This window comes from Nycticebus coucang, chromosome 5 (genome assembly GCF_027406575.1).
Source record: "Nycticebus coucang isolate mNycCou1 chromosome 5, mNycCou1.pri, whole genome shotgun sequence".
Classification (NCBI taxonomy): Eukaryota; Metazoa; Chordata; class Mammalia; order Primates; family Lorisidae; genus Nycticebus; species Nycticebus coucang.
The window spans coordinates 142,274,387-142,301,603 of record NC_069784.1 but is presented as its reverse complement, the minus strand read 5'-3'; the positions used below and the strand labels follow the sequence as shown (position 1 = coordinate 142,301,603).

The window sequence follows — 27,217 nt, the reverse complement described above, 5'->3', positions numbered from 1 at the left end:
GAGCACCTGAGCCCTGGAGTTCAAGGTTGCAGTGAACTATGATTGAGCCACTGCCCTCCATCCCAGGTGATAGAGCACGACTCTGTCTGTAAAAAACTTTTTAAAGAAAACTGATCTTGACAGAGAATTGAAGAAGAAAAATTAGTGAGGCTTTGTCCTTAGGTTAGATATATCTCAGGCTGCTTATTATTACTATCAAACATAGGCACTGAAATTAGGAAGCAATTGATTTAACCCATTAAACTTTTAAAGCCCACAAAGTGCCAGTATTGTTCACCTATAAATCTAATTTGAAGGTGATTTTGGTTTTAATCTATCAAACAATCAAAACAAAAAAATAGAAAACAAATAAAGTGTACATTTACCATTTTTAATAAAGGCTCTATGCCCTTAATCCAATCAGAAGTGATGAACCGAGTGCAAGCTCTCTGAGGAAGAGGTAGGTGGAGTAGAAAAACCACACTGAGACAATGCAGCTTACATAAATCTCCCATCTCCTGCAGGGTAAAGCAATTACTTTCCACCTAAATAAACAGGAGAGGTTAACCATAGAACAACAGGCTTTGAAACATTATTATGCAGCACCACAAAAGCCAGCAGCCGCTCTTTAGTGTGCAGGAATTATTCTGTTCTTCATTCTACATTTTTGAGACAGTATGTTTCTTTACACATAAACTCAACCATATTTATACAAATGTGCAAAAAAGGGAATGGGAAGCTTCTAACTTAATAGCAGTTAAGAAAATATTTCTCAGTACTTTTAAGTAAGCCAAACTTTATGTGAGCTGATCAAGCAGCTAATGAAGTCATGATTTCACAGGACTCTGCCTTGATGGCACCACACATTAAATGCTCTATTCTGTCCAAGGCATCATATTTTAAAAGTAATATTGAAATTTACAGGGTGAGGACACTAGGAAATAAATTTGAAAAACATGATCAGTGAGAACAAGGGTAAAATGTGGAAACATGTAACATCATGGGGCAAGGATGTCATAACTGTCTTCAAATATTTGTAGGGTTGTCAATGAAGCAAGAGTGAGACTTCATCAGGGCATCTCCAGAGGACCAAATAGGGTCTAATGATTAGAAGTTCCAGAGAGGGTGGTGCCTGTGGCTCAAGGAGTAGGGCACCAGCCCCATATACTGAAGGTGATGGGTTCAAACCTGACCCCAACAAAAAACTGCGAAAAAAAAAAATACCATAGAAGTTCCAGAGAGACAGTATTGAATAAATATAATTTTTTGTGAGGATGATTTAAAATAAATTAGAAATGTAGAAATATTTCATTAAAAATATATTCAAGGAGATAATTGGAAAAACAAGGTATAAAGAATGCCAGGTAAAAGATGACAAGCCATAAACATCTTCTTTTGTGGAAGAAAGAGACAAATTTAATTTTTCTTCAAAAGCAATGCTTAGCCAAGAATCCCCTAGTATACTGATTATATACAGAATAGTATGTGTACATGTGTGTCTGAGTATTGTGTGTGTGTGTGTGTGTGTGTGTGTGCCCACCCATGAGCACTATATGCACAGAAGACTATTTAATAGAGAATCCAGACTGGCTAAGAGATTCTTGATGGACCCTATTACCCATATATTTTAGTAACTCTCGAGCTAGAATGACATCAAGATACCTCGTAGGAATATTCTTTCAAAAGACATTTTGGTATTGTGGAATTTTCATGAGAGACTTAAATTCAATCCACTCTGCTACTTAACATCTTTGATTTGAGTAATATTACCTGGACTATTTGAACTTCAGTGTTCTCATATATGAAATAAGAATAGTATCTTTCCTGAAACATTATTGTGAGGATTTAATGATATAATGCATAACAAGAGCCAAAACAACGTGGCACAGTAGACTCCCAGCAAGTGCTAAAATCCTGTTTTATTTCTTTTTCTTACAGGGGTCTTCAAACTTTTTAAACAGGGGGCCAGTTCACTGTCCCTCAGACCATTGGAGGGCCGGACTACAGTTTAAAAAAAAAAACTATGAACAAATTCCTATGCACACTGCACATATCTTATTTTGAAGTAAAAAAAAACAAAATGGGAACAAATACAATCACACCACCTCATGTGGCCCACGGGCTGTAGTTTGAGGACCCTTGATAGGGACTAAGTGAAACATCTATACACTAAAACACTAAATCATGTGTCAAAACAATAGCTGTTTTCTGATGGATATAAATTCTGGAGTTTCCCCCTTTTTTTGAAGTTCATATAAATAAATAAGGGGAAAACATGAAGCACCAAAAGAAGGAAATGACAGGTGAAAATTAGTAAGATTTCAGAAGTGGAGAGCAATGGCATTTCCCAGTAAAGTTATAATTATCACACCTGTTTGATGTCAGCCTTCTGATCAGAGGAGGTTTTTCTGTTTTCTAAAACACAATGATACATTCTCAGAGATAATGAGCATGAAGTAACACAAAGGACACGTCGAATGTCACACCCTTCTGGCCAGACTTGCTTAAGTAGAGATATAGTCTCACACGCCTGTCATAGAAAAAAATTATAGCATGTCATGGTATTTAGAAAAATATCTTTATTCATAAGTGATATTACTAGAATAAATCATACTGAAAACACAGATTGATAACACTATTTACAGCTATAATTATTTCTGTTAAAATATTACAAATAAAAATTTTAAACAGGAAAATAATATCAACAAATATTTCAATGAAACCATTAAAAATGTAAACATGTGAAGAGCTCCTATAAATCAATAAAAAATGCCTAACCCTTCAACAAGACTATAATTCTAAATTAGACTTAATTATAGTAAACAAGTACAAATATAATTAAAATTTTTTTATGTTGAGCCTCTACAAGCAGGGTGCTACCATGTGGGAAGGCTGTAGGTGAGAAACAGTCCACAGGGTCCTACTACATGCTGGTGCTGGCATACCTACTGAGCTTGGGCAGCTATTCTTTGGGTAAGTTGAGCCCCCCTCCCCGGGGAAAATCACTTTGTTATCAGGGGGCACTGTTTGAAAGAAAAGATATGCCACCTGCAAGACTGGTGAGAACTTTGAGATCCTAATCCTGAGTGCTGGTGAAGTGACCACACAGTGCCTGGGGGCAAGTAGGTCAGGAGCACAGGTCCAGGTTTCCTCTAAACTGGAGAGTGGCTTCTTGTCCTTATTTTATACAACAAATGTAGTGTGTATTCTCTGTCTCCTACCACCACAGCACCACCTGGGGTCCAGGCAATACATTGCAAAATACATACACATATACATATACATATACATATACATATTTTCTCTCTCTCTTTCTCTCTCTCTCTCTCTCTCTCTCTTTTTTTTTTTTTTTTGCTTCTTTTCTCAACAGTTTTCCTTACTTTTCTCTTTTTTGTTGTTGCTATTGTCTTTGGTTTGGTTTGGGTACATTTTTATTATTTCATTTTTACTTTCAACAGTAAGGGCTCCTCCCTTTTGGTTATGGTTATTCAGCCCCTTTTATTCTTTATTTCTTTTGCATTTTTCTCCTTGGGTAGACATTTTTCTACTTTTATCATCTTATCCACATAAATTTCTCATACAACTAAAAGATATCTCTTTTTTCTCCTTCAGTTTATATGATTGTATTTTTAATTTTCTTTATCTATTTTTATTACTTTTTTTCTTTCCTCTGAGGGCTGAGGAATCACAGCATTGGTCTGAATGGGGAGGGGGGTCATGGCATTGGTCTGGCTCCAGGAGGCCATGAGCTCATGAACTAGTGCATCCTTCTAGCTTTGTCCCTTAGAAAGATGGTATTGGTAGGTACCCAGTGTGACAAATATATAGTGAAATAAGGGTACTTTTTTATGTATTTGGCACAGAGAGGTGTCTTGTTTTTGTCCAGGCTGGTAAAGGATCCTGACCTGAGGGACACACCCAACCCGGCACCTTAAAGTCCTGGAGTTATGGGTGTGATTCAAAGTACCCTGCTGAACACCACCATTTCTCCTATCTCTCTTTTTCTCTGTCTCTGTTCTTCTTCTCTCCTTTTCTTCAATTCTATCCTTTCACTTCCCCCCTTCCTTTTTGTTTTCTGTATCTTTTTCTTTCCTTTCTAACTTCCTGCCCGTTACTTTTTCTTCCCTTTGGCCTTATGCATAAGGTCACTTTAACACCTAAGCTCAGACACAAAGTAATTTAAAGTGAAGAAGACAATAAGGGGAATAAGTAGGAAAAGTAGATGAACAAGAAGAAAACACACATGAGGAGGAATTAGCAAAAGCAATCTGGCAACATAAAAACCCAGAACAGATCTAACCCTCCTAGGGATCCTGAGGTAGCCACTGTCAGGGCCCAGGACTGGCCAGGTCTTGGGCACAGCTTAACTAGGTTCTGGACATGGACTGCTAAGCTACCTTGCTCACGAACAATTTCTCTTAGGTGCCTAAGGGCTATCTACTTCCACAGGAGAGAGAGAGTAAGTAGTCTTCTTAAAAAGATAGATCTTAGTCTTTAACAGAGCTTAGTGATCTTCAGCATAGAGATGCCAGGATGGGGTTATGCAGGCAGGACAAGAGACAGAGTCAGAGATAGAATCTGTCCATGATAGAATGTGCATGCTCCTGACTGCCTTCTCCTCCAGCCTAATATAAAACTGATCTTATGCCTCTCAACACCACAGGTGTAGAGACTGCCAATTCACCAATGCTCTCATCTCACAAGCTCTCATGCTTGTTAGAAGAGCTAAATCCCTCTCTCCATGCCCTTTTCACCAAGGTGTTCCTTTGAGCTATACACGTGTTTCTTATAAGGCTAATATAGGCTATATGGGCTTCTAAAAGCCACTGCAATGCACATAACAGAAAGGGAATTTAAAATATGGATAGGAAATGCAATCAAGGTAATTGACAAGAAAGTGGAAAAACAGAACCAAAAAATGGATAAAAGATATGAAGAATATAGAAAGGATATAGCAGTACTTAAGGAACTGAAGGAGTCAATCGAGGAACTTAAAGATGCAGTAGAAAGTATCAGTAACAGACTAGACCATGGAGAAGAAAGAATCTCAGAATTTGAGAATAAATTTCTTGAACAAACCCAGATAATTAAAGAGGCAGAAAAGAAGTGAGAGAAAGCAGACTGGTTGGTCATAGAATTATAGGACTTCATAAAACATTCAAACATACAAATTATAGAAACCCCTCAAGGAAAAGAAGAATGTCCTTAAGGACATTAAGAAGATGTACAAGAGAATATCACAAATAAAAATATTCCAACAATCTCACAAGCCATCTTATGGAATTGGAAAAAGAAGAACAATCTAAGCCTAAACTCAGTAGAAGACAAGAAATATCCAAAATCAAATCAGAGATCAATGAAATTGAAAACAAAAGAATCATTCAGAAAATTAATGAAACACGGAGTTGCTTTTTTGAAAAAATAAATAAAATAGATAAACCATTGGCTAGACTAACGAGAAATAGAAAAGTAAAATCTCTAGTAACCTCAATCAGAAATGATAAAGGGGAAATAACAACTGATCCCACAGAGATACAAGAGATCATCTCTGAATACTACCAGAAACTCTATGCCCAAAAATATGACAATGTGAAGGAAATGGATCAATATTTGGAATCACACCCTCTCCCTACAATTAGTCAGGAAGAAATAGAGCTCCTGAACAGACCAATTTCAAGCACTGAGATCAAAGAAACAATAAAAAATCTTCCAACCAAAAAATGCCCTGGTCCAGATGGCTTCACACCAGAATTCTATCAAACCTTCAAGGAAGAGTTTATTCCTGTACTGCAGAAATTATTCCAAAAAATCAAGGAAGAAGGAATCTTCCCCAACACATTCTATGAAGCAAACATCACCCTGATACCAAAACCAGGAAAAGACCCAAACAAAAAGGAGAATTTCAGACCAATCTCACTCATGAATATAGATGCAAAAATTCTCAACAAAATCCTAGCCAATAGATTACAGCTTACCATCAAAAAGTCATTCATCGTGATCAAGTAGGCTTCATCCCAGGGATGCAAGGCTGGTTTAACATACGCAAGTCCATAAACGTTATCCACCATATTAACAAAGGCAAAAATAAAGATCACATGATCCTCTCAATAAATGCAGAAAAAGCATTTGATAAAATCCAGCATCCTTTTCTAATTAGAACACTGAAGAGTATAGGCATAGGTGGCACATTTCTAAAACGGATTGAAGCTATCTATGACAAACCCACAGCTAATATTTTACTGAATGGAGTAAAACTGAAAGCTTTTACTCTTAAAACTGGAACCAGACAAGGTTGTCCTTTGTCACCTTCACTATTCAACATAGTGCTGGAAGTTCTAGCCAATACAATTAGGCAAGACAAGGAAATAAAGGGAATCCAAATGGGAGCAGAGAAGGTCAAACTCTCCCTCTTTGCTGACGACATGATCTTATACTTAGAGAACCCCAAAGACTCAACCACAAGACTCCTAGAAGTCATCGAAAAATTCAGTAATGTTTCAGGATATAAAATCAATGTCCACAAGTCAGTAGCCTTTGTATACGCCAATAACAGTCAAGATGAGAAGTTAATTAAGGACACAACTCCCTTCACCATAGTTTCAAAGAAAATGAAATACCTAGGAATATACCTAATGAAGGAGGTGAAGGACCTCTATAAAGAAAACTATGAACTCCTCAGAAAGGAAATAGCAGAGGATATTAAACAATGGAAGAATATACCATGCTCATGGATGGAAAGAGTCAACATTGTTAAAATGTCTATACTTCCCAAAGCAATCTACCTATTCAATGCCATTCCTATCAAAATACCAACATCGTACTTTCAAGATTTGGAGAAAATGATTCTGCGTTTTGGATGGAACCGGAAAAAAACCCGTATAGCTAAGGCAGTTCTCAGTAATAAATATAAAGCTGGGGGCATCAGCATACCAGATTTTAGTCTGTACTACAAAGCCATAGTGGTCAAGACAGCATGGTACTGGCACAAAAACAGAGACATAGACACTTGGAATCGAATTGAAAACCAAGAAATGAAACTAACATCTTACAACCACCTAATCTTCGATAAACCAAACAAGAACATACCATGGGGAAAGACTCCCTATTCAATAAATAGTGTTGGGAGAACAGGATGTCTACATGTAAAAGACTGAAACTGGACCCACACCTTTCCCCACTCACAAAAATTGATTCAAAATGGATAAAGGACTTAAATTTAAGGCATGAAACAATAAAAGTCCTCTAAGAAAGCATAGGAAAAACACTGCAAGATATTGACCTGGGGAAAGACTTCATGAAGAAGACTGCCATGGCAATTGCAACAACAACAAAAATAAACAAATGGGACTTCATTAAACTGAAAAGCTTCTGTTCAGCTAAGGAGACAATAACCAAAGCAAAGAGACAACCTACACAATGGGAAAGGATATTTGCATATTTTCAATCAGACAAAAGCTTGATAACTAGGATCTATAGAGAACTCAAATTAATCCACATGAAAAAAGCCAACAATCCCATACATCAATGGGCAAGAGACATGAATAGAACTTTCTCTAAAGATGACAGATGAATGGCTAACAAATGTGAAAAAATGTTCATCATCTCTATATATTAGAGAAATGCAAATCAAAACAACCCTGAGATATCATCTAACCCCAGTGAGAATGGCCCACATCACAAAATCTCAAAACTGCAGATGCTGGTGTGGATGTGGAGAGAAGGGTACACTTTCACACTGCTGGTGGGACTGCAAACTAGTACAACCTTTCTGGAAGGAAGTATAGAGAAACCTCAAAGCACTCAAGCTAGACCTCCCATTTGATCCTGCAATCCCATTACTGGGCATCTACCCAGAAGGAAAGAAATCCTTTTATCATAAGGACACTTGTACTAGACTGTTTATTGCAGCTCAATTTACAATCACCAAAATGTGGAAACAGCCTAAATGCCCACCAACCCAGGAATGGATTAACAAGCTGTGGTATATGTATACCATGGAATACTATTCAGCTATTAAAAAATATGGAGACCTTACATCCTTCGTATTAACCTGGATGGAAGTGGAAGACATTATTCTTAGTAAAGCATCACAAGAATGGAGAAGCATGAATCCTATGTACTCAATTTTGATTTGAGGACAATTAATGACAATTAAGGTTATGGGGGGGAGGAAGCAGAAAGAGGGATGGAGGGAGGAGGGTGGGGCCTTGGTGTGTGTCACACTTTATGGGGGCAAGACATGATTGCAAGAGGGACTTTACCTAACAATTGCAATCAGTGTAACCTGGCTTATTGTACCCTCAATGAACCCCCAACAATAAATATATATATATATATATAACCAAAAAAAATCATTTTCAGCCCAGAATTCTGTATCTTGCTAAGCTAACCCTCAAAATTAATGGAGACATCTGATCTTTTACTGACATACAAACATTGAGGAAATCTGCCACAACAAGATCAGCTCTAAAGGAAGTAAACTTATTCTCCACACTGACCATCACAATGGACCACCAGCAAAGTAAATACCCAGAAACTAAAACACAAAACCTAGCTTCCACAATCATGCAAAGAATAAAATGAACCAATGGAATTTCACAAAATAAGATAAATAGAGCTCTACCACACTTATCAATTCTCTCAATTAATATAAATGGCTTGAATTCCCCACAGATGAGGCACAGGCTGGCCAATTGAAATAAAAAGTACAAGCCATCTATATGATATCTTTGGGAAACATCAAAGGACTAAGCAAGACTCAAGGTAAAGGGATAGAAAATAGTTTTTCAGGCAAATGGAAACCAGAAGAAAGGAGGGGTCAAAATCTTATTTTCAAATACAAGCAAATTTAAAGCCGCTAAAGTTAAGAAACACAAAGTTGGTCACTTCATACCAGTCAAGGGAGCAACACAAAAACAGGACATTTCAACTCTAAATATTTATGCACCCAACTTAAACACTCTCAGATTTATGAAACAGACCTTAAATATTCTTTTTTTTTTTTTTTTTTTTGAGACAGAGCCTCAACCTATCGCCCTGGGTAGAGTGTCATGGCATCTTAGCTCACAGCAACCTCAAACTCCTGGGCTTAAGCAATTCTCTTGCCTCAGCCTCCCAAGTAGTTGGGACTACAGGTGCCCGCAACAATGCCCAGCTATTTTTTGGTTGTAGTTGTCATTATTGTCTGGCAGCCCCAGGCTGGATTTGAACCTGCCAGCTCTGGTGTATGTGGTTGGCGCCTTAGCTGCTTGAGCTACAGGCGCCACACAGACCTTAAATATTCTAAGCAATATGATATTCCATCACATCATAAACCCCTCTGACAGAACTGGTCAGATCTTCTAAATAGAAACTAAAACAAATATACAAGGGACTTGAATCCAGCCCTAGAACAAATAGGCTTAATAGATATATACAGAACACACCATCCCAAAGCTAAGTAATATATGTTCTTCTCATCATCCCATGCAACATACTCCAAAATAGATCACATCCTAGGACACAAATCAAACCTCAACAAAATTAAAAGAATTGAAATTATACTGTGCATCTTCTCAGACCACAAAGCAATAAAGGTTGAACTAAACTACAACAAAAATTTTCATCCCCACACAAAGGTATGCAAATTAAACAACTGTATGTTGAATTACAGTTGGGTCAAGGAAGAGATAAAGAAGGAAATTTTAAATTCTTTGAACATAACAACATGAACCTATAAGCTACCAAATCTATGGGATACTATAAAAGCAGTATATCTCATTAGAGGAAAATATATCTCATTAGATGCTGACATCCAAAAAACAGAAAGAGAACACACCAACAACCTAATGAATCACGTTAATGAAATGGAAAAGGAAGAGCAATCTAATCTCAAACCCACCAGAAAGAAAGAACCAAAATTAAATCAGAAATAAATGAAATTTAAAACAAAAGAATCATTCAGAAAATTAATGAAACCAAAAGTTGGTTCTTCAAAAAAAAATAAAATTGATAAATTTTTAGCCAAATTAACTAGAAACAGAAAAACAAAATCTCTAATAATCTTAATCAGAAATGAAAAAGGGGGAAATAACAAGTGATAAAACAGAGATACAAGAGATTATTTTTGGCTACTGCAAGAAATCCTATGCTGAGAAATTGGACAATGTGGAGGAAATGGACCGATACCTGGAATCACACCCTCTCCCTAAACTTAACCAAGAAAAAATAAATTGCTTGAAGACAGCAATATCAAGCACTGAAACCAAAGAAACAATAAAAAGCTTCCAACAAAAAAGTGCCCTGTACCAGAAGGCTTCACACCAGAATTTTATCAAATCTTCAAAGAAGAGCTTGTCCCTGTACTGCAGAACCTATTCCAAAACCCTAAGAAAGAAGGAACTTTCCCCAACATGTTCCATGAAACAAATACCACACTGTTACCAAAACCAGGAAAGGACCCAACTAAAAAGGAGAACTACAGACTAATTTCACTAATGAATATAGATGCAAAAATACTCAATAAAATCTTAGTTAATAGATTACAGCTACACACTAAAAAAAATTATACATCACAATGAATTAGGCTTCATCCCATGATGCAAGTCTGATTTAACATATGCAAATCCATAAATATAATTTACCATATCAATAGCAGCAAAAACAAAGACCACATGATCTTCTTAATAGATGAAGAAAAAGCATTTGATAAAATTTATTCTGGGCGGTGCCTGTGGCTCAGTGAGTAGGGTGCCGGCCCCATATGCCGAGGGTGGCGGGTTCAAACCCAGCCCCGGCCAAACTGCAACAAAAAATAGCCGGGCGTTGTGGCGGGCGCCTGTAGTCCCAGCTGCTCGGGAGGCTGAGGCAAGAGAATCGCGTAAGCCCAAGAGTTAGAGGTTGCTGTGAGCCGTCTGACGCCACGGCACTCTACCCGAGGGCGGTACAGTGAGACTCTGTCTCTACAAAAAAAAAAAAAAAAAAAATTTATTCTTTTAAATGCGTCCTTTCCTTACAAGAACATTTAAGAATATAGGCATAGGTGGCACATTTTTTTTTTTTTGTAGAGACAGAGTCTCACCTTATCGCCCTCGGTAGAGTGCCCTGGCGTCACACAGCTCACAGCAACCTGCAAATCCTTGGGCTTAGGCAATTCTCTTGACTCAGCCTCCCAAGTAGCTGGGACTACAGGCGCCCACCACAACACCTGGCTATTTTTTTGTTGCAGTTTGGCCGGGGCTGGGTTTGAACCCGCCACCCTTGGCATATGGGGCCGGCGCCCTACTCACTGAGCCACAGGCGCCGCCCAGGTGGCACATTTTTTAAACTGTTTGGAACCATCTGTGATAAACCCATAGCTAATGTCATACTGAATGGAGTAAAACTGAAAGCTTTTCCGCTTAGAACTGGAAGCAGACAAGGATGTCCTCTATTGCCCCTATTATTCAACATAGCAATGGAAGTTCTAGCAAATGTAATCAAGCAAGAGAAAGATATAAAGGGCATCCAAATGAGAGTGGAGGAGGTCAAACTCTCGCTCTTTGCCAATGATATGATCTGTACTTGGAATACTTTAGAGACTCAACTAGAAGACTACTAGAAGTGATCAAGAAATACAGTAACATCTTGGGGTATAAAATGAATGTCCACAAATCAGTAGACTTTGTATATGCCAATAACATGCAAGTTGAGAAGCTAATCAAAGACAAAATTCCTTTCACAGTAGCTTCAAAGAAAATGAAATACTCAGGAATATACCTAATAAGAGAGGTGAAGGATCTCTATAAAGAGAATTATGAAACCTTAAGAAAGGAAATAGCAGAAAACATTATCAAATGAAAGAACGTGCTATGCTTCTGGCTAGGAAGAATCAACACTGTTAAAATGTCTATAAATCCCAAAGTAAGCTACAGATTCAACGCAATCCCCATTAAAATACCAACATCATACTTTGAAGAACTGGAAAAAACAGTTCTTCATTTTGTATGGAACCAGAAAAAAAAAACAAACATACATCCAAGGCAATCCTTAGCAATAAAAATGAAGTTGAGACATCACCCTACCAGACTCTAGGCTATAATATAAGTCCATGGTGATCAAAACAGCATCATATTGGTATAAAAACAAAGACATAGGCATTTGAAACCAAATAGAAAACCAACAGATTAAATCAGTCTCTTATTGCCACCTGATCTTTGCTGGACTAAACAAAAGCATACAAGGGGGGAAAGAATCTCTATTCAAAAAATGGTGCTGGGAGAACTGCATAAGCACATGTAAAAACTGAAACTGGACCCGTACCTTACACCACTTACAAAAATTGACTGAAGATGGATAAAAGATTTAAATCTAAGACATGAAATGATAAAAATCTTAGAAGAAAGTTTGAGAAAAACTCTTGAGGATGTCAGCCTGGGGAAAGACTTTATGAAGAAGACTTCAGTGGTAATTGCAACAACAACAAAAATAAATAAATGGGACTTAATTAAACTGAAAAGCTTCTGCACAGCCAAGGATGCAACAACCTTCAGAATGAGAAAAGATATTTGCATGTTATGAATCTGAAAAAGGGTTGATAACTAGGATCTACAGAGAACTCAAATTAATCAGCAAAAAGAGAGCGAACTATCCCATCTATCACTGGGCAAGAGACATGAACAGAACCTTCTCTGAGGAAGACAGATGAATGGCTAATGAACATATGAAAAATGCTCATCATCCGTAATCATCAGAGAAATTCAAATTAAAACCATCCTCAGGTATCACCTAATCCCAGTGAGAATGGCCCACATCACAAAGTCTCAAAGTTGTAGATGCTGGCATGGATGTACAAAGAATGGAATACCTTTAGATTGTTAGTAGGACAGCAAACTAATACAGCCTCTTTGGAAAGAAGTATAAAGAATTCTCAATGAACTCAAATTAGATTTCCCATTTGATCCCACAATTCCACTACTAGACATCTACTCAGAAGACAAAAAAAATCATTTTATCATAGGACATTTGCACTAGATTGCTGATCACAGCTCAATTTACAATTGCCAAGATTTGGAACCAACCTAAATGCCCATCAACCCAAGAATGGATTTAAAAACTGTGATATATGTGTACTGTGGAATATTATTCAGCCATAAAAAGATGGAGACTTTACATCCTTTGTATTAACCTGGATGGAGTTGAAGCACACTCTTCATAGTAAAGCATCACAAGAATAGAGAAGCAAGAGTCCAATGCACTCAATACTAATATGAAGCCATTAGATGATCTAATACATACCCACATATGAGAAAAACTCAATTTAATTCAAGTTTGAGGGAGAGCAGAAGAGGGAAGGAGATTGGTGTGCTCCCACTAAATGGGCACAGTGTAAGAGTATTGGCACACCTTTTGGATGCAGGATACAACTCAAGGGGGATTCCACCTAACATATGCAAATATTCTAAGCTAATTGTTTGTACTCTCTCATTAACCTGAAATGAAAAAAAAGTTCAACCTCTTTAATAATAACCACAAAACCCAATTAGATATTTGGTTCACTATGAAAATTTTGAGACAGACTGTGCTATAGTTCATTATTTCACTTCCAAGAATCACAGTAGACAGTGTGCTCTTTGATTCACCTGTGCAAGTTTCACCTCACTCAGTTTATCAGTGTTGCTGGGAGAGCTTAATTTGTTTCTGTACATGGGGATTTTATATTTCTTGATTTTTGTGTATCTCAAAACTTCTGTAATGATCCAAACATCATATTTTTACTTGCATGAGAGCAAAGGACTTTATAAAATGATAATATTATTGGAAATTATGTGATATATCATTTCTATTATATGTTGCTAATGAGAGTATAAATAGGTACAGACTTAACGCAAAGATATTTGGCAAAACATATAACGATTAAATGTGTTTTTTTGATTGACTACTAGAGTTGTAGGAATCTAACCTAAGACAATAATCTTAAATATGTACCAAGATTCATGAGGCAAAATGTTCATCACAGTATTATTTGTAAAAAGCCAATTTTTAAAATTTAAATGTTTAAAATTAGGGGAATGTTAGGGATCCAGCAAGAATAAATACTTGTGAAGGATTTAAATTAAATTTTAAAGTTTATATAATTTAGAAAGTGCATATAAAAGGTAAATGTAACATGCTGTCAATGGTGTAAAAACACATAGAACACCACTGAAAGAATATACTCAAAAAGTGGATGTTTTTACCTGTAAGTGGTGATACTCTGCATAATCTTAATATAATAAGTGGAAAGATATTTTGAGGAATAAGACCATGACATATTGAAATATATATATTATACTTCTGTTAATGAAATTTAAGCCATCTTTAATTCCAATGTGAGGCACTGGACTACTCGCAGGGAAATGTATATACTTTTCAAATTCTATCATGTATTTTCCTATATTATATATATAACGTATTTTTGTGGGACATCCATGCAGTTGAAAATAAGAATCTGTACCCTGTTTCCCCGAAAATAAGACATCCTCCGAAAATAAGACCTACTTACAAGAAAGATAGAAAATAAGACCTAGCGCATCTTTGGGACCACACCTTAAAATAAGACACTCTCTTATTTTTGGGGAAACAGGGTAGTACTAATCACTTCCTAAAAATACTATATATTTTTTCAACTATAAACATTGTACACAAAATCATACTCTCAATATTGCTCAAGAAGAGCTAATTGTGATACTGAAAAATTACTGTGTTTAAGGGGGAAAATAAACATATTATAGTTTTACAATCCCTCATGTTGCTTATCACACTTGCCCTAACCCAAGAATTTGTAACTGCTGTTATATAATCTTATATCTAAAAACATAGAGATTCCACAAAAAAACTCTCTGATTCGGTAAAGTATCAGGATATCAAATCAACTTAAAAAAATCAGTAGCATTTTTTTACACTAATAATGTAGTTAAAAACCAAATTGAGAAGTAAATTACATTTACAATAGCTATAAAAAAAAAAAAGACCTAGGAATATATATTTAACCAGGGAAGTGAAAGATCTCTACAAGGAAAACTACAAAACACTGATGAATTAAATTGTAAAAGATGCAAAGAAAATTGGAAAACATTCCATGCTCATGGATAGAAAGAATTGATATTGGGCAGCGCCCATAGCTCAATGGTTAGGGCATAGGCCACATACACCAAGGCTGGTGGGTTTGAACCCGGTCCAGGCCAGCTAAAAAACAACAATGACAACTGCAAAAAAAAAAAAAAATAGCTGGGCATTGTGGCAAGTGCCTGTAGTCCCAGCTACTTGGGAAGCTGAGGCAAGAGAATTGCTTATGCCCAAGAGTTTGAGGTTGCTATGAGCTGTGACACTACAACCCTCTACCCAGGGTGACAGCTTGAGACTCTGTCTCAAAAAAAAAAATTAATGCCATTAAAATTACCATGTTTTTCAAAGCAGTCTTCAATTTCAATGCATTCTTTATCATAATACCAATGTCATTTTTTAACAGAATTAAAAAAAAATCCTGAAATTCACATGAAAGTGAAAAAGAGCCCAAATAACCAAAGCAATCTTAAGCAAAAAAACTAAGCTGTAGGCATCACATTAACTGACTTCAAATTATACTACAAGGTTATAATAACCAAAACAGTATAGTACTAATATAAAAACAGATACAAAGTTCAATGGAACAGAATAAAGAAAGCAGAAGTAAAGCCACATATCTACAGCCAACTGATCTTCAAAAAAGTCAACAAAAACATACAATGAGAAGACATTCCTGTCAATAAATGATGCTGGCAAAATTGGACAGCCATATGCAGAAGAATGAAACCTTCTCTCTCATAATATACAAAAACCACTCAAGGTGGATTAAAGATTTAAATGTAAGACCTGAAATTATAAAAAATACTGAAAGAACATCTAGGAAAAATTCTTCTGGGCCTTGGTCTAGGGGGCAAAGAATTCGTGATTAACACCTAAAACCACACGCAACAAAAACGAAAATAGACAAATGAGACCTAATTAAACTAAAAAGCTTTGCATAGCAAAAGAAATAATCAAGAGTGAACATACAACCTGCAGAATGAAAGAAAATATAAGCAAACTATCTGCATCTGATGGGACTTATAAGCATCTGATGGGACCAATATCCGGAATTTTCAAGGAACTCAACTCAAAAACAAAATAAATAAATAACTCCATTAAAAAGTAAACAAAGGGCTGGGCGCGATGGTTCATGCCTGTAATCCTAGCATTTGGGAGGCTGAGGTGGGTGGATTGCCTGAGCTCACAGGTTCAAGGATGACAACCAGCCTGAGCAAAAGCAAGATTCTACCTCTAAAAATAACTGAGTGTTGTGGAGGGCCCCTGTAGTCCCAGCTACTTGGAAGGCTGAGAAGAGAATCACTCGAGCCCAAGAGTACGATGCCGCAGCACTCTACCAAGGAGTCTGAGTTTGCTGTGAGCCGTGAAGCCAGGGCACTCTACCGAGGGCAACATAATGAGACTATCTCCAAAAAAAAAAAAAAAAAAATCATTACCTCTTCCATCAAATTTTTCCATTTTAAATTTCCAAAAAGAGATGTTAATGTTAAACCTCTCAATTCTTGCATTTGTTTGAGTAGGCTTTTATAAGCATCTCCAATCATCTTTTTATTCTGTAAAAAGAAGAAAAGTCAGTAAATTATTATAAACAGAATGTGTCTTTTTTTCCCTATAGAAAATTATATATTTAAGACATATGAGGTTGGACAATTAAGCTTGTGAATCGTCCTATAAAAAGTGCTACATACCTTATTGTTTCACCAGATGGCCCAGGGGAGTACTTCAAAGGTGACAGTAGTGATGTTCAGCAATGAGTTATATAGTACTTTTTCTAGGATGAGTTTGAGAACTTAATTTTCCAACCTCATAATTATGTCATATTTTTAAGTAAAAAAATTACACGAATGTAATTCCATATGGTCAGCAAAGTTTTTAAAGCCCACCAAACATCTTATCTCATCTCCGCAAATTAATGTTTGTCTGCGAATATAGTGCATTTCGTGTTTTAACAGTTTCATAAGGGAATAATTAATATAACATAAAATTCATTCATTTTTAAGTGTACAATTCAATGGCTTTTGGCACTTTTCAATACTCCCTCCAAAATTATCATGCACATTTAATGCAATGTATTTTAGTACAACCAATTTGTGTGTACAACAAATATACACACAAATAAATTGCTAGCATAACCTCCCCGCAGGCCCCTGTCACCCAGCATCAGCCATTATCAATGTACATTACAATTGTAATTGTATTTCACATAGCCCTCAAATTAATTTATGAAATAAAATCTTTACTATGAATGTTCAATAAGTTGGGAAATAAATTATTTTACCTGAAATAAAATCTTTTATTTAAAAAATCCTTCTTAAGGAAAGATTAGGCAGGATGTTTGTAGAGCATTATTAAAACTCAGATTCAGAAATTGCTCTAACAGAATCAAATGAGATGATAGATAATAGTTCTTCCTCTCAATATAACCAGCACTATTCCTGCTCACAGTAATAGTTGCTGGAAATAGTTTAATGATAGGAATGCACCCACTTGCCATGTAACAACGTTTCCATTAACAGTGGTCCCATAAGATTAAATGGAGCTGAAATTTTTCTATTTCTGGTGTAAATAAACCTATGCCAGTAAACCACTGCCAGTCACATAAAGTAGATCACATACAATTATGTATGGTGTATAATACTTGGTCATCATAACAAGTGGCTGTTACTGATTTATGTATTTACCATATTATATCATATTTTTTATTGTTATTTTCAAGTGCATTCCTTATACATATTTTTAAAAAGTTAACTATAAAACAGCCTCAAGCAGTTCTTTCCAGAGGTATCCAGAAGAAGGCATTGTCATCACAGGAGATGACAGCTCTATCCCTGTTACCAAAACTGAAGACCTTCCAGTGGGTCAAGATCTGGAGGTAGAAGGCAGTGACACTGATGACCCTGACCTGTGTTGGCCTAGGCTAATGTGTGTGTTTGTGTCATGGTTTTAAATGAACATGTTTAAAAAGTAAAAAAAATTTAAATACAAAAAGGTGTAAAGGATGTAAGGATGTAAAGAAAATATTTTGTATAACTATACAATGTGTTTATGTTTTAAACAACAAAGGAGTCAAAAAGTTTTAAAACATTTAAAATGTTTATAAGGTAAAAAATTGTAGTAAACTAAGATTAATTTATTATTGAAGAAAAATATTTTTTATAAATTTATAAGTGTCCAGTGTTTAGAAAGTCTGCAGGAGTGCACAGTAATGTCCTAGGCCTTCGCATCCAATCACCTCTCACTCACTGATTCACCCAGACCAACTTCTAGTCCTGCAAGCTCCATTCATGATGAGTGCCCTATACAAGTGGACCACGTTTTTTTTGTTATACTGTATTTTTACCACACTTTTTCTATGTTTAGATACACAAATACTTACCATTGTGTTATAATACAATTCCCTACAGTATTCAGTACAGTAGCATGTTGTAGAGGTCTGCAGCTTAGGAGTGAGAGCTAGACAGCCTGGGGGGTAGCAGTTACACCACCTAGGTTCCTGTCAGTGCACTCTGTGATGAAACCACCTAACAAAGACATATTTCTCAGAACTGTCATTAAGTGGTGCATGACTTTACTAAAGCAATATAAAATATTTTTTTATCATTTCCCAGCATTCCCATGTGGATGCTTCCAAATACACGAGGGCCATGGGTCTTCATATTCAGAATTCATTGTGAATAGTGAAAAATTAGCAGACATTAGATTTATTTATGAAATCAGTATATATTTTTGACTCCCAAAATTTCAATACAGTAATTTTCAAATATACCAATATAACAAAATAATGAGATCATGAAATTAATTAAAATTTTTAAACTTTGAAAATTCTCCTATTAATTACTTATTATTAAGAAATAAACTTATTTTAGTTTTTTTCCTTATTCATTAACCTTTTCTGTCATTTCCCCACTAAAGGTTACTATGTCAAATCATTTCAGTATGTCTCAGCAACAAACATAACTTTTACATCTAATTTAATGTTTTTCTGACCTTTACTAACTTAGGGTCAGTATGCACACTGTGGTAAAGGACAGAGAAGCTGGAGTCAGATGGTGTCTTTTCATATCTGTGTTTTACTACTCATATAATGTTTATGTCAAGGAGATTACTAATTTAAGTATGTATTTCCCCATCTGTGAAACACAGACAATACCAACTCCTACCTTATAGGATTATTGTGAAAGTTAAGTGAAAAACATTTGTGATAAGCACCAAGCACAATTTTATAACAATAAGTGCTCAATAAATGACTGCATTTTTGTTATTATCACTAACTTATTAATAATTTTTATACCTCTTTGTTAAATCTTTGATAATTTTCATAGAGGAGGTAGAAAGAAAACTAAGTCAAATAATTAAGAAAATTATAGAAGAAAATTGTCTTTTAGGTATAAATTACCTTCTTGAAAAATTTCTGGTGTGCGTACATGCTTGGAAGAAGGTAAGCATAAAGTCTCAGTAGATCAGATGTTTGCCCTGAGGAAAGCACAACATTGACCTTCATTGCCCAAGAATGAATGATTAAAAAGTTGAAAAGGTGTGTTTGTAAAGGGTTCAGGCCTTCTTCTGCAACTATCAGAAAATATGGGCACCTCTCTTCCAGGAAAATTTCCCACTCTTCTGATAAGCATCCAGAAAATTTAGTTTGAACATCAATGGTATTGTTATTTTGAAGATGAAGAATTAAAGCAGTTCTCAAAGAAAGAAGTTCAGGGAAGTTGAAATATGCATTCTCTGCGTCCTGTGGAGGGGGGAGGAAAGCACATTATTTTGAAATTATCACTTAATAGTGTAGGCAGTTAACACATATCATTAAAGACATTAAAGGGATAAATAAGATCCAACACAGTTTTGTTCTGTCTGATTGTTGGAGAGTAGACCCTTAAATGTTGACTTCCATTTCACAAAAACATGCCAAAAATCACAACTTGGATTTAAGTGCATGTGTCTCCTTTACGAAGGCACATAATTCTAAGAGTTTACCACACTTTCCCTTCTCACTCTCCAATCATACTTCAAAAAAAGAATGGCAAAACAACATGTATAAAGCAAGTTGTGGATATAAATTATCCAGAGGAGGAAGCTGAGGGGGACCACAGTGTTCTAGAGAATCATTCCACATCACTGCATCACTTAGTAAATAGCATAGGTTCTCCTCACCAGACCAAAATTAGACCAAAAGCCTGGCTCTCTATTCAAAACATTCCTGGCATGCTGTCAGCAAAGTTCAAAAACATAACAATAACCTATATTACAATACAATTCAATGAACCCACATGAAAACCCTTTACCCTTAAGTATATTATAGGCTTAGGAAATGGTAATAGTAGTTATAAATATCTGTATTTGAAATTATTTGATAAGAATGTTAATTATAGTCATAATAATAGAAATAGTATTCTCTTGGAGGTAATTACTTAGTACAATCCATAACAAAGTAGTGTTGATGAGTTCGTCTGGGCTCAGTTATACTTTCTTTTGGACACACACAAATTGCTGCGTTTTGAAGACAGATGTAGTCATCAGAATGGGAAGACTCGAATTTAGAATTCAATGGGGCCACTGGTGAGGAGCTTTCTCATGCTCCCTCATGATCCCCTGTGTCCTCATAATAAAGTTCCATTAATGTGGATAAAAAATAATCTTAAGTGTGATAATTTCTGAGTACTGAGATTGTGCACAATTTTTTCTCCATTAGTTTAAATTTATGAATTTTTATAAATGTAATCTGCTTATAGTAAGGAAAGAATTCCAGTTTAGTTCACAAATTACAGGAAAGAACTCAACTGTCATATGTTACCTTGAAGAAAACTATGGTAAATTGTCCTCCTTTACTAATAAGATCCACAAGATAGAGTTCAACCAGATAGAAGAAGTGGAGATTCTGTCCATGCTTTAAGGATATATCACATATACATGTGATAAGTATCGAATCTCCATCAACCAAAAAATATTCGGATTCAACAAAATCATTAAATAAACTGGAATATCTAAAATGAAAAACAGAACGAAAATCACATAAACACCGTATAATGTTCAAGAAAGATAGTAACATTGTTATTATTGTCTCATTATCAGTATCCTCAACAGGTGAATTTGCTAAGTAATTGTTTTATGACAGTGTCTATGCAAACACTTTTGAAAACTATACAAACAGCTATTTTCACAGGAAGAAGGCAGAATCATTCCCATTTTATAGATAATAAAACTTAGGATCAGAGAGGGAGAGAGCAAATTATCCAATGCCATATGGCAGAGCCTAGATTGAATCAGGAATCTAATACCTGTACTTTGAACATAGACCTAAATTTTATTTTTTTCCTGCTTCATCAATTTCATCCCCTTTTAAAACAATGGATTCATTAATGGCTGTGGACAAATGAAGCAAGAGAAAACTGTTTTAATTACCATTAAACAGCTCTAAAAGTATTGTATTGATGTATATAAAAACTACATATAATTATATATACTATTATATGTAATGTATTATACTTTATAGACCAATATATGTATCTATTATATATATATATACACACTAATATAAATACACACACCAACACATATACATACTGATACATATATATTATACACAGTTGACCCTATAACAACATGGGCTTGAATTGCACCATTCCATCCATACGGGAATTTTTTTTTTCTTTTGAGACAGAGTCTCACTCTGTCACCCTGGAGTTGAGTGCTGTGGTGTTATCATAGCTCACAGCAATCTCAAACCCCTGGGTTCAAGTGATCCTCTTGTCTCAGCCTCCATAGTAGCTGAGACTACAGGCTACTAGTTTTTCTATTTTTAGTAAAGCCAGCATCTCCCTCTTGCTGAAATTGGTCTCTAACTCCTGAGCTCAAGGAATCCATTTGTGTCAGCCTCCTACAGCACTGGGATTACAGGAGTGAGCCACTGCACCCAGCCAGAGATTTTTTTAAATAAATATATTGGAAAACTTTTTGGAGATTAGTGACAACTCGAAAAAATTTGCAAATTGCAAAGCCTACAAATTTCAAAAAAATTAAGAAAAAAGTATCATGAATGTATAAAATACCTGTAAGTAGTTGAGAGAAATGTAAAAAAAATTAAAGTGCAATATTAAATCATGAAATTAGCTGTAGTACATGCTGTACTACTGTAATAATTTCATAGCCACCTCCTGTTGCTACTTCACTGAGCTCAAGTGTTGTGAATATCTGCTTACAATGCTACGTGACATCAATCATCTCCTGACAGTAGTTTCTTTCTCTACTAAATTTCACATCACAGTAATATGTGATCTCTCACTGTTCTTACATGTTTTTCATCTCATTTATTGCAATCTCATAAGTCTTGAATAAAACTATGGGACTCATACAAAGTGCCACTAGTGACACTGAAAGTGTGTGTTCCCAAGAAGCAGAGAAATGTCATGACTGAGGTCTACTGCTAGGGTTGCCCCCTGTTTCAAGATAAATGAATCCAGTGTAAAGACCACTGTAAAAAAGAAAAAGATATTTGTGAATCTATTGCTGCAGATTTGTGAATCTATTAGTCCAGCTGGTGCAAAAAACTTGCACTATTTTTTTTTTTTGAGACAGTCTTACTATGTCACCCTCGGTAGAGTGCTGTGGCATCACAGCTCACAGCAACCTCAAACTCCTGGGCTTAAGCAATTCTCTTGTCTCAGCCTCCCAGGTAGCTGGGACTATAGGCGCCTGCCACAACACCTGGCTGTTTTTGTTGTTGTTGCTATTGTTATTGCTGTTTAGCTGGCCCAAGCTGGTTTCAAACGCGGAAGCCAATAGAGAGAACATCATTAAAGTCTGGAAGGATGACAGCTTTGAGGATACCATTATCATTATATAAAAAGCAATGAAAGCTGTCAAGATGCAAACAAGCCCAAAACAGTAAGGAGAAAACTATGTCCAGATACAGTGCATGACTTCACAGAAATCAGTCAAGGAAACCATTAAAGAGATTGCAGAGATGGCAAAAAAGGGATAAAGGGCTTCAAGGTCTGGAGAGATTCAAGAGCTAATAGACCCCACACTAGAGAATTACAGAAGACAACCTGATGGAGATGAGAGCTCCTGAACCAGTGCCAGAAATGAAGAAAAGATGAAGAAGCAGTGCCAGGAAACAAATGATATTAGACACTCCTGCAGGAGTCCAATTATTCAAAGCTGCTTTTAACTTCTTTTATGACATGGACCCTTCGATGATATGGATACTGAAACTAAAACAAGCACTAGAAGAAGGATTTGTACCTCACAGAAACATTTTTAGAGAAACGAAAAATCAAACACCTGACAGAAATTACAACACATTTTTATAAAGGTGTACTAACTGTGCTGCCTCTCCTGTCCCCCCTTTCACCTGTTTCTCTCTGCCACTCCTGGGACAACAAGGCCAACGCCTCCTCCTGCTCCTCCCTCTCTTCAGTGCACTCAACATGGAAACAAGGATGAAGACCTTTATGATGACCCACTTCCAAGTTATAAATACTGAATATTTATTAAAATAGTTTAACATAGTAAATTGCACATGAACTGTATGGACATGCTGTATATTTTTGCTTTCTTATGATTTTCTTAATAATATCTTCTTTTCTCTAGCTTACTTCATTATAAGAATACAATATATTACACATATAAAGTATAAAATATGGGCTAACTGGCTATTTATGTTCTTGGTAAGGCTTCTCTCAATAGTAGGCTATTGTAGTTAAGTTCTGGACAAGTCAGAAATTACATGTGGGTTTTTGACTGCATGAGGGTCAGTGCCCCTAGCCCCCATGTTGTACAAGAGTCAACTGTATGTATGTATATCAGTTTAAAGACAAATAGAAATGCAGGGAATATAATATATGATTTCACATTTCTTTATTACTACAGTAATACTCACTCAGCTTTTGGCATTTCATCCAAAATTAACTGGGACATTTTCTCTAAAAATGTTGTACATTTTTCTAAATGTAAAAAAAGGAAACCGATATTGAACTATTTTTAAGTTAACCCTTTTTAGAGGAGCTATCATTTGATTATCATTTACGAAAGAAGAAACAGTAATGCAATTTTTAATTCTATTAAATAGGCATAAATTATAGCACCATTATTTTATAATTTATAAATATTTTAAATTGAAAATTACCCATTCTTGCTGCTACCTGTGCCTCCAACTTGAACTGGAATGCGTCAAAGATAAAAATATCTTCTACTTTGGTATCTCTAAGTGGCAGTTGTAATGAAAATAACAGACCTGTGAAAAAGAAGAAAAGGTCTTTATTCTGTCAACAAATATGTATCGAATGACAATGAAGAATAAAGCAAATATTAGACACTGAGAATATAAGAATGAGCAAGTCAGCATGCTGTCAGTTCTCATGGAGCTTAAAATCTACCCGAAAGACAAATATTAATGAGACAATCATATGAATAATGGGAAATTGCAAATGTGACAAAGTTAAGAAGCCAAAGGAAGTTTTTCTAAAGAAGTATTGCTGAAGTTTAGTTCCAAAATTAAGTAAGGAAAAAAGCAGCATTTTGAGCAGAAGAAATATCAGAATATCACATGTGAACACTTTGTAACATGAATGTGGATGGAACGAGGTGCCAGGAAGAAGCCAGTTGGGCTGCAGTGAAGACATTGAAGGGAAGCACTGGCCAGGCAAGGGGGAACATGCAGAGCCAGTAGGCAAGTCATTGAATTTTCTTTTCTTCCTCGAATCCAACACTAGCCTTTGATGGATTGGAATGAGGTGGAATTATGACTGGCTTTGCATTTCGAAAAGATTTGTTTAACTACAGTACAGGGAATAGATAGGTTGGGAACAAACTTCTTGTTAGTAAAGCAGAGAGAAAATGATTGTGCAGGGGAGCAAAGATAATAGTTTGATGTAACATACAGTAGTTTGATGGTAGTTTGAGGTACTAGAACTAGAGAAGTGTGACTTATTGGAAGGGCATTTAGGAGCTGAATTTAACATAATTTCATAATAGATTTGATGTGGATGGAGAAGAGAGGAGTGGGGAGGAGTTAAGGAAGACTCATATCTCAGCTCATGTATCAGGTTGGATGATCAGGACATTCCCTGGGCCAAGAACCTTGGAACAGGGCTACATGTCAGGGAAAGAGTGTGAGCACACTTGTGGACAACCTGAATTTGACTTGCTTTTAATATTTATGTTGGATTTTACCTGAAACTGTGGATTGGGTGCGCTGCAAGGCCACGGAGTGCGGGTTGTTGTAAGTGAACTGGAGCAGTGGGGTGGAGATCAGATACTAGGCAAGTCTTGCTGGGCTGCGTGTCAGTAGGAGCCCCTGATAGCTGCCACTGCCCAGAGCCATGGAGGTCAGGACTGGAGGAAGCCTTTTCCAGCTTTCAGTTCTCAGGGGACGCGCATGGAGTGGATTGTCTGCAGTATATAGCAGCCAGATTTGAGGGCTGGCTGGAGTGGATTTGGCACCAGTTTGGCAGTGGTAGAGACAGCCAGTCTTGGAAGGCCCCGGTAGCAAGGGGTTGGCCATTATGGCAAGGTTGTGAGAATGGCTATAGGAATATAGCCATTTTAGTTCCGTCTGCTAGGATTGGTCCCCTAGTCATGATAGGCTAAAGGCCTCTAGCACCCCAACAGAACAGTTGTCTGGGGGCACGGTGAAACCAGCCTCTGAAGGATTAAGGAGAGAACTGAGACCCAACCCGGAGGAACCTGATTGCTGAGGAAATAATCAGGCAAGTGTCCACTGTGGACATTTAAGTTGAGGAACTGGTCTATGCCTGCTTTTATGTATATAGGTATATATAATTAGTTTTCTATTTTGTTTATTTTTTCTTCATGTATTTTTCTTTTGTTTGTTTGTTTGTTTTTTCATTTATTTGTTACTGAGGGTGCTTATTTAGGGTTATTTACAACTTTACAATATTTTGTATTGATGTGTTTTGTTTCTTGATTATTTGCATGGTTGGTTCTTTTCTTAACTTCTATTTTTACTTTCATCAAGATTAAGGGCTTCTATCTTTTTTGATTATAGTATTTTCGCCTCATTTATTCTCTCTCCATATTTTACTCCAGTACATTCTCTCTTTGGACAGAAACTCTTCTATCTTTCTCATCTCTCCCACAATAATTGGCTCTGCAACAGCTAAGCTGTCCCCTCCCTTTTTCTTGTTTCTCTCCTTTCTTTATTTACTCCACTTCCCTCTCTCCTCTATTAGATACAATGGTATTTTTAATTTCCTTTATCTATTCTTATATTAATATTATTTTTTTTCTTTTGCTGAAAGCTGGGGGGGACACATCTGTAGTCTGGCAGGTAGGCCATAGCAGTGAGCTGGTTCCAGGGGGTTAAGAGACCTTTCTACCTCTGGCCCTAGGAAGATTGGCAAGACCTTGCTGCAGAGTTTTTCTATCCCATTTTCATTCTTACTTAATTTTTCCTTAGTGTTGATTGTTTTTGTTCTTTTCTTTCCCTTCTTAGTCTTGCTAGAAGAAGAGTCTGGCTCAGGTCAGGTGGGTAAGGACCACCTGATTTCAAGAAACTCTCTAAGTCCAGCCCCCTCAAAACCATTGAGTTACAAGCATGGCCTTAACACCCTCCTGATCGATACTATGTCCTCCATCACTCTAAGCCTCTCTTCCTGACCCCCTTCTCTCTTATTCTCCAGGGGTTTTTTTTCTTTTCTTTCTTCTGTTATTTCTTCTTCCCTTTTTTTTCTTTTTTCTCTTTTATTCTTTCATTCCTTTTTACCCTTTCTTTCTTTTCCCCCTGTTTCTCCCTGCCTGCTCCTTACTCTTTTCCACATTTTGGCTTCACACCAAGAGGTCTCTTCATAACATAAACTATGAGACAAGGTAATTTGAAGCAAAGGAGGAACTGAGAAGGAAAAAAGTGCACAAAGAGGTGAAAAAGAAGAAAACACACATGAAGAGGAACCAACAGAAAAATTCAGGCACCATAAAAACCAAAATAGAGCAACTCCTCCAAGGGACCACAGGGCAGCTTTTACAGAAGACTCCTCCTATAATGAATTAATGGATCTGACAGAAATGGAATTTAAATATGGATGATTAAGACAAAAAATGAAATGGATGAGAAAATAGAAAGACAGAACCAAAAGTCGGATCAGAGTTATGAAGAATATAGAAGAAAAAAAGAAAAGAAAAAACATGGATGAGCTTAAGGAAATTAAGGAGA

The 27,217-nt window shown here is 36.2% G+C and overlaps 1 protein-coding gene across 1 annotated transcript in view; it reads right to left on the bottom strand.

Annotated features, from left to right (window-relative positions):
* Nucleotides 1–27,217, bottom strand: part of LOC128585870 (probable ATP-dependent RNA helicase DDX60) — a 147,641-nt gene that overhangs the window by 105,900 nt on the left and 14,524 nt on the right. The window contains 7 exon segments of the mRNA XM_053591251.1: nt 366–524; nt 2,351–2,509; nt 16,479–16,595; nt 19,439–19,780; nt 20,840–21,029; nt 23,927–23,990; nt 24,173–24,280. Of these exon segments, the coding sequence (XP_053447226.1) occupies nt 366–524; nt 2,351–2,509; nt 16,479–16,595; nt 19,439–19,780; nt 20,840–21,029; nt 23,927–23,990; nt 24,173–24,176 (1,035 nt within the window). The 5' untranslated portion in view covers nt 24,177–24,280.